Source organism: Labrus bergylta, chromosome 2 (genome assembly GCF_963930695.1).
Source record: "Labrus bergylta chromosome 2, fLabBer1.1, whole genome shotgun sequence".
Lineage (NCBI taxonomy): Eukaryota > Metazoa > Chordata > Actinopteri > Labriformes > Labridae > Labrus > Labrus bergylta.
In genome coordinates, this window is record NC_089196.1 from 25,832,482 (window position 1) to 25,846,483 (window position 14,002).

At 41.2% G+C, this 14,002-nt stretch overlaps 1 protein-coding gene across 2 annotated transcripts in view; it reads left to right on the plus strand.

Moving 5' to 3' along the window:
- Nucleotides 1-14,002, plus strand: part of pde4d (phosphodiesterase 4D, cAMP-specific) — a 205,623-nt gene that overhangs the window by 41,273 nt on the left and 150,348 nt on the right. Inside the window, exon 1 of one of the 2 annotated variants that reach the window (XM_065950134.1) lies at nt 2,699-3,572. The exons of the other annotated variant lie outside the window; for it this stretch is intronic. Within the exon in view, the coding sequence (XP_065806206.1) occupies nt 3,274-3,572 (299 nt within the window). The 5' untranslated portion in view covers nt 2,699-3,273. Of the gene's footprint in view, nt 1-2,698; nt 3,573-14,002 lie in introns of those variants that run through there. 2 annotated transcript variants of the gene reach the window in all.

Here is a 14,002-nt window from a genome sequence, read left to right on the forward strand (position 1 = left end):
GCAGAAGCCAATTAAAAGTGCCGTGAAATCAAAGTGATCTGCGGCGTAATACAGCATTAGCTCAACAACATTTTAGGTTTTATCCCAAGTCCCTTTCATACTGCAAAAAGGATACAGAGCTTTTCGATTATATATTTAATATATTTTGCACTTTGAATGTCTTAGATTTTCTTTTCTTGCCCTTATGGGGCCTCATTCAACAACCAGGAGAACTTTGTTCCTGACGCCCACTTGTGCACTTTTCAAGAAGATTCTGTCAATCACTAAAGTTTTCTTATCTGAGTTTTGTTCTTAGCTAAGAACAAAATCTACAATCACTGGAGATCACACTTAGACACTATATGCCAGGGGGAAATGACTGGTAACAATGTTTTTCTTAATTTTGCAGGGGTAACTCAAAATGAGCTACCATTTACAGTACGTGGTCCAGGATAACTATATAATCATGATACAGGGATTATGTGATAATTTATATCTTACAAGACAAAAAATATCATGACACATGATGATATCTAATTAACTGAAGAAGTGCAACTGTGAGAAGTCATGACGTTGTGACGCTGTAAATCAAATTGGCAAGATAATCTGGTTAGAGCACTGTATTATTTATAGAATGAGAACATCAGTATTTGGTACCAGTGTTTCAAATATCAAGAATGGTGCTTCAAAAATGATCTTGCCTTGTATTGCAAAAAGCATGTAGGGCATTAGTCCCTCCCCACTGTAAACACCACATCAAGCTAATCTGACTGCTTTGATAAAAGAGCCTAAAAGGTATGAGCAACATGGGTAAATAAAGCATTGGCAGGAGGAGAAAATGTGTGATGTGGTCATTTCAATAAAGACCATGAAGCTGAATGTTACTAAGATCAATTCATCTATAATTCAACAGAGATGTGAGGGAGAATTAAACTGCCCTGAAGCAAGATGGACCATGTGCAAGACTTAATGCTCCAAATAAGTATTTCAATCACATTAACATTGAATGTGGCTTAATAAGTTTGTGTGCACTCTTCCTGCCGTCGCCTGGAAGTAACACATAGTTTAGTGTTTCTTTAGATGCTCACAAAGCAACTTGTCCTTAAAATAGGAAAAGTGATTTTGTTATTATCACAGCTTTTTAAAATCCATACCACGGTTAAAGATGATGAAATCATTTATATCCTTAATTGCCTCGAAATACGTCAGCATTGATTCTGTCTGTAGTCCCTTGGGAGGGCCTTATTGGCAGGTACTAGAAATTATCATAACAGGTATAAAGTGGATGAAGTTGTGTTCTGTTTACGTTCACACTAAATATATGAAGTTATACTAAAAAATGACTGCACAAATATCCATAAAAGTGTTGGATATTGACTCAGTTTGGGTTAAAAACCAGCTTTCAGCTAAGACATCAACTAATAATAATAATAAAATAATAATAATAAATTCGATTTATATGGCGCTTTTCTAAATACTCAAAGAGAGTCATATACTTGTATAGATACCAATCACACTATCTCTCTCAAACTACTAAATCCTGCATGTTTGTTTCTACTGTTGGAAAGCAGTATTCTTTAAATCAAATGTTCACAGCTCCCTGTGTGAAAAGTTTATGTAAAAGGAAACTGCAACTACACACAGCTTCTAAACTAGAGACATTTTTGATTACATTAATCTCACAGGTCTATAAAATCGTGCTGTTACTAAAAAACCCCACTCTCCATGACGGTCGGGGTGGGCTTATTACCAGCTCTACTAAATAAGGTCAATATTGACACAGATACCAATCAGGTGGAATGACTAATTATCAACCTCACTAATATTTATTTCAGCCATTATCCCATTATCAAAAAGAAGAAAAGAAACAGGAACATAATTCGTACACAATACAGATATACAGATGAAGATACAGGTCAGTCCTGAGTTTGTGCACAGTATTCGGTCAACTGTAAGTGCTGTATCAGTGCGTCCCTGAGAGGAGGAATGTTAAGGTGGACACACAAAAGTCCACAAATGAGCTGCACATGCATGCCACATATGTGCTCCTGAATGATCTCTGTGCTGTCCCACCATCATCGCACTTACCTGCCTCTTCTGCTTTGAGTCGCCTTTCTCAGTCCAGATTACATTTCTGCTGTTACAGCAGGCGAGATTGCATTCCCCCACACTGTAAATTTGCAGAGCAATGTGCTTCAGCAGAAAGGGGGAGAGTAGGGAGAGGGAGGAATGAGAGCAGTCTTCCCTGAAAGTCCCCTCTCCCCTGGAAATGATGACAAACAGAACAGAGGAGAAGAGATGAAACAAGGATGCGGGATGTTTGCAATCATCTGCACCCCGTGCACATCACAGGCACAGACCTCCATCCTGTAATAACCCACATTTAATTAAGTCATTGAAGGGTGGACCGTTTTTACCTGTGGTGCGTTTAATGTCTGCAGTTACAAACATATTTGTGATAGAGAAACACACAAAAAAACAAAACTGTTTTATGATAAACCAATTTTAAGCTTTAGTATTTCTTATGTGTTGTCCACCTGGCTTTCTGCCCACTCCCACCTCCTGCTCTCCCCTCTTTCAGGCTTCCAGGGGAGGTGCTTTGGGTGGGTCCCTCATGTTTAATGCACTATCCTGTTCCCTATATCCCGCCGCCCTTTTTTTCCTGCAGGGGACATGCACAGGGAAGAACATTGTTGTCATGTCTGGATGGGTTTGCGTTAAGTGAGCATAAGCCTCTGGGGTTTGAGGAAGTTTCTGTGTGAAATTGTAGAGAAATTATCCGCCGGTGTGGACCGTCCTGAACTGAACATTTTGCACTCTTGTGTCTGTCGCTGCACCTTTGCTGAAATGGGCGTGCACGAGGGAAGCGAGGAGCACTTGGACACCAAATACGATTGACAGCTTCTCGTCCAGGGACACTTCCTTGTCCCAAACCGCAGGTAGCAAGGTGATAACGTGATGCGTAAATGGATTCATTTTTTCCCCCTGTTCAATGTTTTCACGCAGGGCAGTGGAGATAAAGTTGATGGAGTTAAAATCATCACGTGAGTTCCAAAAAAAAAATCAAAAATCAAACTGGACGTGAGGCACCCACTGTGACGAAAGAAAAGTTCTCTCAGTAACTCCTGTGCTTAAAATTTCGATTAAGGAGCTCTATATTCTAAATGTAAATCAAACACATCTAAACGCGCATTGATAAAAAAAAAAAAAAAATCCCCATTTGCATTACTGCCACCTTTTTGTAAGTGTTAATTTATTTTAAGGCTATAATATAAATCTAAAGTTTCGAGGAGGATGGACCCTGCTTGCGCGAGTGTGGGGACAGCGTCTTTGGTCGCCGGCGGCGGAACCGGCGTGAGTGCGAAGGCGCCCAAACATCTGTGGAGGCAGCAGAACCAGCCGACGCTCTCTCCGCTCCACCACGCGCTGGTAGTGCGCAAGAACGACCGCGTGAGACAAAGAGGCTTTTCGGACACCGAGAGATACCTCAGCCCAAGAAACATGGACCGGACTTACGCAGTGGACACGGGCCACCGACCCGGACTGAAGAAATCTCGGATGTCTTGGCCGTCGTCGTTTCAAGGTCTTCGACGGTAAGGGCAACGAGGAAGAAAACTGATTTTCCCTTTTCTTGTGTCTCTTTCTAATTTGCCTCGATGAAGGTGAAGACGGCGATGGGCGTTGTGTGTGTGAGATGCGCGAGGGCTTATAAATGTTTTGGCTTGTATTTAGTCCCAACTTTAAGGTCATTTACTTAATTTTTTGGTTCAGTCTGCGGTCCACCTTTTTGTTTTACGGCACTTTTTTTTTTTTTTTTGTGTGTGGAGAGCATTCACTGTGTGCTACTGTACGGTTTAAAGAGATGGTGGATAAAGTAGGCTTAATGCTTTATCGGCCGATGTGATAAAGGTGAAAAAAAAAGAATGAGACATAGAATATGGCGTTTAAAGAGCCCCTCGCTTTCTGTTTCTCCACACTGTCAATCACAATATTCAGAAACTTCTGTTTCAATAGTCGCTCTTTAACGAACAGACATCCTTATTTAGATCAGAGAGGTGACTGTGACTGTCAGCTCAAGAAAGGAAGGTTAAAAAGTAAAGTAGGAAAACAGCAAGTGGGAGGGAGTTGAACACAGTAAGCAGAGTGATATGTTCATGCTAACGTTTCTTATTCAGCCTATATCTGGCACATTTATCAGGGATGGGTGTACTTGGTGTAGGATGACAAAAGAGACTGATTGGAATGAAAGGTAGGCGTTAACCAGGTGAGAGCCCTGAACGCAACACACGCACATATGCACGCACGCACGCACGCACACACACACACACACACACACACACACACACACACACACACACACACACACACACACACACAGGCAGCATCCTTGTATGTTTATCAAGCTACCATAGTGTTTAGTGATCTCCAGGGTTTAAAAGCACTTACCTTGATATCACTAGGTAGCCTGGTGCCTTTTGTTCAGTGAAATGACCCACCTGCTCTCTGTGAGGAGAAGGACTTTACACCACTAACATAGAGTGAGCATATTCTCTGAAGTGACACCAATAATCTGACACTCTGCACGTAACACGGATAATCCCAGTGCACATACAGTACGAGAAGTGCTGGTTTCCTCAGATTTTCCTGCACATTTTGAACAGAGCAGTTACTGTAAAAAAAATGTTTCAGTGAAGGCTGCCTGCATATAGATAGTCACAAAAGCAGCTCTGCACTCAGACAGCCCTGGTGGTTGGGGAAATGTTTCTGCTCTAATTACTCACTTGTTCTGGGAAGGAGGGAGAGAGAGAAAAAAAAAAAAAGGGCTACTAAAATGAAATCTGAGAAGGTCACCTCAGCTCCCCTAGTTTAAGTGACTGTAGCGGATGTGGATTTCTGTCAAACAGATCGCCGCTTCTCTCTGTCTTCCTGCCGCTCTCCTTTTATAGAAAAAGGTGGTTAATGTGTGAGTGATACTTGCCTGCAGGTCCAGTCACCAATGAACTGGAGAAGTCTAGCTGACATACAGAACGGTCACTGTCACAGAGTCAGAGCAGTCACATGGAGGAGAAGCCAAGGAGGCAGGGAGGGAGGGAGGGAGTGTAAGAGAACAGATGGAAGTGACTTTGCAAAGTGGTGTGCTGCACAAAAACACCCTTCCGATGAAAGTGCTGCATTAAGCATGTTTTAGTAAAAAAAAAAAAAAAAAAAACCCAAGTGAAATTTAACAGGAAATGTTAATGCATCACGCACATGCACTTTTCATTAGCCTTAGGAAGGGGGCTTACACATGGAGAAATGTAATCAAATCAAATTTAACACATTAGGCTTATAAAATATGTCACACATTGCACTCCTGCATATATACATGAATATAAACACCCTGCTAAATGTGCCGCCACGCATTCCATTATTTGCAGGTGATCAATAGATGAATCCTGTTGATTTTCAGGTTTTCTGACCCTGTGACTCGACGCGGCTTTTATCAGTCACCTAAATGAACACATCTTGTAATCTGCATCGTGATATACTCTTCCTATTGGGGCCCATTGTTCAGAAAAACAATACAGTATACAACATCTTCATAGACAATCCAAATGGCAGCTGTTGCTTGAAAGCAGAACAGCTGCACTGAAAACGTGTTTAGTCTGCATCAGAAGCTTTTCTTGTTGTGTATTAAGTTTTACTGGAACCTAAAGATAGAAAATTATTCATAGACATTTAGAATTCATAATCAATTGTTTAATCAACATTTCTTGGCATATTGCCTTATTGATTGTGTCGTCCAAACACCAGTGAAGTTGCACCCTGACATTTATTGCATTAGTTGTATTGATTTGAAAGCCTTTCAATGGCCTTTGTGGATACGCAGCTAATGGACGGAGGCCGACTCTTCCTCTTTGGCTTGAAACAAATGTTGCATACTAGGCCCTTTTAACAAAAGTGGTGCACAATTAGATTTTTGGGTCTAAGCAATGCATTTAATTGACTTTTTGAGTTAAAGCAGGTCACATACTGTCACGTGAAAATCTTAGCAATCAAGCTGTTGCTGTGAGTTAGACACACAAGACGTATTTCCTGATTATAAGAGACAGATCTAAACAACTTCTGAGGCGGTGTGCCCATGGAAAGCTAATAAGAAGAGCCAGTTACTTGCTCAACACTTTCCCTTGATATCAATCCTGCGTACAGAGAGAGACAGCAAATCTCTCCCTTGGAGGATTGCCGACGCTGCTGTGTGTGTGGCCGAGCGGCTGGTTTAGTGCAAGGTCCAGCAGCCCCAAGGTAAAACACATCACCCGAATGTGTCACAATGTGGACAGGGCCGGGATGCTGCTCAAGGCCTCTGTGAGACCTCAGCAAGAATCTGGAGCATCTTGTGATGGGGAGATGGCATTTCTCCCATTCCTTCTCCCACGGCTTGCCTGTCCCTGCCATAGGGACGCTGCAGGGGGTGGGGTGGGAGGGGTGGGGCTGTTCTTTATATGTGGAGATGAGGATGATGATTTCACTTCACTCCGTCAAATCCCAATCAAAGCTTGGCCATTTCAGTGGGTGGAAACGGAAATATCAAGACCAAGTATAATGGAAGAGGGAACGGAGATTGGATGGAAGTGACTCCATCAGGACAGTTTGTCTGTTGAGAAAAAGCGGATTGGAAAATGTATCCCGTCCTTCTCTGCTCAGCGCTCTGCATTGAAAAGGCACTGAATTCTTCTCCAGCATCCACCCGCCCCTCCTCCTGTGGCTGTCGTCGCAGGGAGAGGGCTTTAGCCAGTATAAAAGCATAACCCCCTGGCTATGTCGCCAGATCCCGAGGGTGTTAGTGAGAGAAAAGCAGGAACTGCTATTGGGTACATTGCTATATATAACTTTAGCCCCAGCCATAATCATAGTTATACTGCAAAGACTGCTACAGAACAGGCTCTATACAGATCTACCGTTTGTCTGCACTCCCAGGCATGCGAAAGACGTCCAGAACGTACTAATGAACACATAATCAACATGGTATGAAACATTCCATTAGCGGTGATAGGTATAAAACATAATGTACACCAGTTAATGAACTGGGTCATCATACATTTTTCTGTTGGGTTTAGTGTCAGTATGTATGAAAGGCAGGCAGAGCCAATAATTATGCAAAAGCCAGCCTCTTCTCCGCTTCTTATTGACCTGTGCTTTCAGGCAAAAAAGTAAGGTGTATTGAGTTTGTCCTCCTGTGAATTACCAATGCTTTGAGAGACGATCAGGTACTGAAGCAGGCACATTGAAGTGGGAAGTCAATTTCTGACCATCAAACACGTAGTAAAGCCAAAGCTACATGGGGGGGGGGGGGGGGGGGGGGGGGGAGTAGAAGAGGTTAGGCATCATACATGGTGTGTTATGTTGGCAGGTGATGGTGCTGCAGCCTTGATCTTTGTTTGCAACTTCCCAAGGTGTTGTGAAAGCATCATGCTTACAGATGGAATAAATATCAAAATGAAGCTCATAAGAATTAGTGTTTTATTTCAGAGAGCTAAACACTGTATCTGTAGCTCTACAAGAGATGAGATTCTTTCCTTCCCTAGCGTATACAATATCAAATATTGAAGAGTACTTTGTGTACAGAAAAAGGTGAACAAACATGCATGTGAAGTGCCACTGGTTGTACAAAATGTGCATGCAGATAAATTGATGGAGAGTTCTTTTTATGCCTTTAACTAAGTGGATGGAACATAACCAAAAACCCTCATTGGAAACCATAATGAGACAGCTACTTAGAACCCATTAGCAAGTCCATGTTATATACAGTCACTGTTTTAGTCTGCCCGTCAGCCTCGTCTGTAAGTAGGAAGTGACACACTTAAACTGTAATTCAGTGAAAATAAATTCCCCAAAGTCATTCTAAAATATCAGGGATCATGTCTCCATTGTTTAGTGGTGAAGTTGATGTTCAATTTGCAATGGCCAGATTTGATCCACATAATGAAAAAGCGTTTAAGGCAATGAAAGGTTTCTGAAATATCTTTAGAAAGTTATCCTTTATCCAAATGACATCGAGTAGAAAAGGGCAGTCTATTCGACAAAGAGAGAATTATTTTAACCTCCATAAAATTCTTGAAATTCTCATACAAATGCCATAAACCAAATGGCATGCTCTATGTGATACAGTCTGCACATTACACAAGCAGTACAAATGTGACAGTTAAGCAGCCTCTGATGCTCATTTCTGGAGTGCGAAGTGGCAACGCAAATCTGTTCTCTGATTGCCGGTAATGTAAGTGTCAGAACAAAGGAAGTGGTTGCAAGGATTGCTTTCTTCATGTTGAGGCCAGATAATTCTCTGTGATCATGCAATTCTGTTTATCCCTAATAACAACAAAAATGTAGAAAAGTAAGTCCAAAGTAAATACTAATTGAAGTTCCAAACAGAGAAAATGAATATTTAATGCACACGCCTGTTGTTGTACAACACTGCTGTTCGATGGGCAAAGTGTAATTCTGCTCTGGGAATATTTTTTTCTCTGATGTGAAAACTTTGACAGTGTCCAGCAGGAGCCATAGGCCAGTGAGTGTGACCTGCTCCAGGAAAGTTTTGATGCTTTGAAAAAGAGAGGAGCTGTGCAGAGATGGTAACATCTAAGATAGAAACAGAGCTCCAACAGTGAAGCTGTTGGAGCTGGTTTCTCATTTGTTGACTGGTCATCTAATTTGTACCAGCAGGAACAGGCTTTTGCTTTTCATATCCCTCCCTTGGCTTCGTCTTCCTCACTGGTAGTCCACTGAGCTGATGAAATGCATGAAAGCAATTTCTGAAGGACAGTCTTGTAAAAGGCTACGAGCCAAAGTCTCTGTAGACTGCTTGATGCTTGGTGATTCCCTGAGCTGTTGGCTGGCTGTGCTGTACTGATCATATTACACCCAACAGGGTGATAAAGACTCTAGCTGGGCTGATGGCTGCTTTGGTCTAGGGCCTGCTGATAGCTTTGAGAGCGGCCATACAGAGCAATGAATTATTGATTATTTCTGTCAGACTGTTTGTATTAAAGCTGTGCAGAGAGGTACGAAAACAGAAATTACTTGTCAGCCCTGATTAAACTTTTTAAAGAGGTGCTTGGTTTTGATGTGGCAGAACTGCACGACTTGCATCATGTTCAATAGTCATCAGAGATGCATCGATGTGTTGTCCTATTTGCCTCCAAATATTTGATAATCCTGCCTCTTGAAATTGCAAAGTAAATCACAGTCTTTAAAATAGGCAGGTGTATTGATTGTGTGCATGTCGAGGTGAGGCTTAATGTAAATAAACAATCTGAACTCAGTTTTGTGGAAATGATTATGAAAGGACGCCTGCTGAACCTTGCATTAATTGTCTTGGAGTAAAAGTATTACAATAAGTACAAAAGTTAGCTTTAGGCCACCAGGAGATTCCCTACCCCAGTGTTTCCTAACCTTTGATCCTCAGAGCCCCCCCTTACTTGTGTCTAAGAAAAGCTGAGCCCCCCCCCCCCCCCCTCAGGGACCCACAAGTAAACAGAGCGATACATGGTTGTCAAAAACCTTCACATCAATTTCTTGTAAAATCCTGATTTCTTTCTTACCAAAAGACATTTGTATTCTATTCAGTAAGTGTATTATCATGATTTTAGTTCATTTTCACACACTCTGTGTTCAATCTCTTTAAAGCATCCTTCTTCTATGACCAGGGAAAGATTTTCTCAGACTGCTTGCGTTTCAAAGACTGTCCTTTTGGGCACGCAATATTTGGACATTACAATATGTAACCATATTTATTGATTGCTTGACAGACGTGTAATTACTCTGCTGCATTTACAACCATTATCTTAAAATTGGCATCATAATTCAGGCCTCAGTTGTCGGTAAACTTGACCTACTTTTGAGCAGCTTTGTTCCCTACCATCACCATGTCTCCCTCTAGCACCGTAGTCGTGGGTGACGGCTGGCCTCTGTCATCAGCGGTACACTCGCTTTACAGAAGAGTGGCGCTGCCTGAACGTACAATGGCATTTAAGATTATAAGATGAGAACACGATTTTCAGATGTGTTTCATGGAAAAAGTAGGATTGTCCTGTATTCAGAACTACACTGTTATTATTGGGGAAAAAATTGATTGTATAAAAGATCATTTTCTCTGTAGGACTGAGCAGATAGATGTATAACACTATACAACCGTATTTCTTCTGCTAGTAATCAACAGGTGTATAGGGCAGGAGTTAAGAAAGATAAAGAGCTTGTGCATACCTTTTAATGTGAACTTCTGTCTTTCAGTGGCATGCTGATCAAGCGGTCAACATTTATTAACCTCATACCTCCCCCATTTGTTGTAATAGAGCAGTTAGGTTGAAAGAGATGGCGGGTCGGCAGGTACAGTACTGTCTTCAAGAAATGGACTGAGAGGAACCAACATGAAAGAAAGCTTTAAGGCTTCCCTGAACATGATCAGCCTGTTCTACATATACTGCTCTGTAATGAAGGGAACTGTCACTCATGCAAAGCTTTAATACCCTATGCACGGTGCTTGGTTTCTCAGATTACTCCCCTCAGCTTTGATTATTCCCTTTTTCTCTACGCCAATTTTCTATCCCTCTACCAAACAGTGTTGTCTCTTGAGATATATATTTTCCGCCATCTCCTGATTTACTGACAAAGTCACTGATTCACTCGCTGCCGTTTTAAAAATTGTTTTTTTCTTTCATTCCTGCTATTGTCTTTTTCTTTCTTTCTCTTGCTCGCACAGATGCTGTTTGCGTCTATCGATTCTCCTTTTTCCTTTCAGTATCTTGGCCCTGAATGATTTGCCTCTAAGGCCCACATGTCTCCTGCCGCATCTGTCAGTTCTCATCTGAAGAGCGCGCACATCTGAGACAGCATGATCTGGTCAAGAAACATGAAAGTAACCCTGTAATGGGCTGCAACCCCCACCACTCAAACAACCTTCCTCAAGCTCTTCATCAGTGTAAATAGACAACCTACATAAATGAGTCCTGTGTTACTGAATAGCCAGATACATTTTCTATACATAAAACTAGAATGAGTCCTAGCAGTATTCTTAAATTCCTTGTAGACTGATCACAATAAATGAGGCTATCTTCAACTTGGAAGTTGCATTTAGCTTGCTTGTTTTGATTACTGGTCCAATAAAATCAAAACTAGGATTTCTCATATTGATTTGATTTAATAAAGTTTCAAGATTTTTTATTGGAGGATTTTGAAAACCACAAAAAAAAAAAAAAGAATCTGGTTGTGGGAGAGAGGTGCTCATTGATTAACATTAGCCCGCTAACGTTATCCACGGTAAGCCTGCACACTTCCTAATCCATTTATCTTTTTACAGAGCTGTTCCAAATGAAGAGAGAGCAAAATCAGCACGGTGTGGGTACTCGGAAGGCAAACGCTTCACCCGGCATCTTTTTCAGAGAGTTCAGAGTATTTGTTGACCGTTCATCTAGGTGCTAAATGTGACTACATCAGGCAACCAATCAAATCAGAGATGGGGCGGGACTCATCGCACAGGTAACAAAGAAAGAGCAGATGCTTTATCACAGAAAAAAAACGACTTTGTGGGACTGGATGGCCTGGATGTTGCAGCTAAGTTTTTGAAGAAAAAAACTAATAGATGACGGAAAAGCAAAGACTGACTTGTTTTTGGAAATGTTACTCTCGTTCTACTCTCTCTCCTGTTGTAGTGGAAAGTATGATTCCACTTTTGTGGAAAGTATGATTCCACTTTTGTTTCTGTGTAAAAAGAAAATTGCAATAATCAATAGTAGTCAATTACAATACTTCAGAATTGCAATGTAAGTCGAATCAGCACCCAAGAACCGGGGTAAAATCTAATTGGCACAGAAGGGTCCGAGCCTGACATGCAGCCTGCTGGACCACAAGCTGAGACAATCTAAAGACACACAGTGTATCCTTTATTGCAGTAAATGGCAGAGAAAAAAACGGTAAAGTCAGTGGATCTCTCAGTTTTTTAAAGTTGTACTCAAAGTACTTTCGGGTGTAACGGCCTATATGGGATTTTGACTGGAATGTTGTGAGTGGGAATGACTTACCGGGGACATTACAGTTTGCAAATAACAAACAGACCACTTAAAACAAACAGACTAACAGACCAGATAATATGATTGAGTCTGCATGGAGACTCTTGCTGACCTGGGCAGATGACCGCGTTTATCTCACTCTGAGCCTTGTGACAACTCGGTTGCAGGAAGTAAACCTCTTTGAGACGCTTTGGTTTGTGTTGGGAGTATTTCTTTCACTGCAGAAACATGCAGCTTCAATGTTATGAAAGCCATAAAGTAAATTATATTGAATTATAATTGAGGAAAACAAAGTAATTGAAGGTGATAATGGTTACACTGCAATAAAAAATAATTAAGCGGCAGAAGATATGCCACAGCTCCCGTGGGGGTAAAGTTAACTTCCCAGAGACACAAGGTCGTCTGTAATTTGCATGTTTGTTTTCTTGAGACGAAAACAAAGAAAAGCGGCCTGTCTGAAGACAAGCATGAATAATTCATGCTTCACATGATCTAGATATATAATCAGAATAGCACTATTTTTGTTGAAGTCAGCCTTAAAGAAAGGTGCAGACTCGCAGTAAGTTTCCCAGTTGTGAGAAGAGTTCTGTGTACGCATTTTCTCCCCAAATGGATGCTGTCATTTTCACATTCCTCATAGATTTGAACTGGTGCCTGCAGTAACAATCTGTTTATCTGGATGGTCAGAGCAGTCATTGTTTTGTTTAAAGAGAGTTATATATATATTGCTTCCATTTGTAGATTGCATGGGGACTGCTGTGAAAAGTAAACACACACAGCAACTGAATACAGAACAGGCTGCATATTTTAAGCAGGGTGTTTGGTCAGATTTGAGCACATTTTGGACAAACCCAGTGACAGGGACAGAAGAAAAGTAGGCTGTGCTGTGCTGAGTTGTTTTGAAAAGTTTTCATTACCATCATGATTCCCTTTTTCCTTTCTGGTGACGTGAACTTGTGATGCCTTTGGAGGGCTCGGTTAACTAACTTGCCCACAGGGTGTGTGTGTGTGTGTGTGTGTGTGTGTTTTTGTGTGTGTGTGTGTGTGTGTTTGTGTGTGTTTGTGTGTGTTTGTGTGTGTGTGTGTGTGTGTGTGTGTGAGTGTGTGTATTTGATATAGAAAACATAGGTGGAGACGCAGTTAGAGATGATTTCACTGCGGGGATTTGACTGGCTAATAAAACTGTTGTGGATCATTTGCTTATAAGAGGAGATGGATTTTGTATCAGACCCGTGGGGAGGAGAGAAGAAGCCAGACTGGATGACTCCAGAGCCATGAGTGGAACCCTTCAGATTGTGTCGTGATCTGTGTTCAGTAGTTATGTCATCATTTCAGACTCTTCTGTCGTACAGCACTTGGTAACCAACAAAAATGATCCAGCTTTTGCTCCATGAATCACCTATTGTGTTGATATGAATTTGACAAAACTATATATATGGTGTGTTACAGAAAGATCATACTATATTCAGTCAGCTCCATTTTGTTCCTTATTGTAATTAGTCATAATAAAACTTCAGTTATTTTAAAACACCAAGTTATTAAAACTCATTTAAATGACAGTTTAAATGAAAACCTTCTGGCTCATTTGCGTTGGTCAAATCATGTGCCTGGCTAACTTGTTATTTTCTCGTCCATCTGTTTTGCTGCTGTTCAATCTGCCTGTCTTTACTTTCAAGTTGAGCCATGAAACTGGTTCAAAAACCAAAGAGCTCCTCCTGGCCCACTTATTATAACAAGCTGGCTGACTCGCTGCCCGTATTTCTGTCTCTGCTTCAATGTCGCCCTGCTACGTTTTACTATTTTTTTGTTCAATCCAACATTAGACATCTGTATAAATACTCTTGTCCTCCTTGGCATCGACATGAAATGTTGCGATGACATCCATTAGATCAGTTTGATCTGTGCTTATTGAAGTCTTACTCCACAGTTAAGTATTTTGCCATGAACATCAAACAATGTCAGCGTAACTCCTGCAGAAAGAA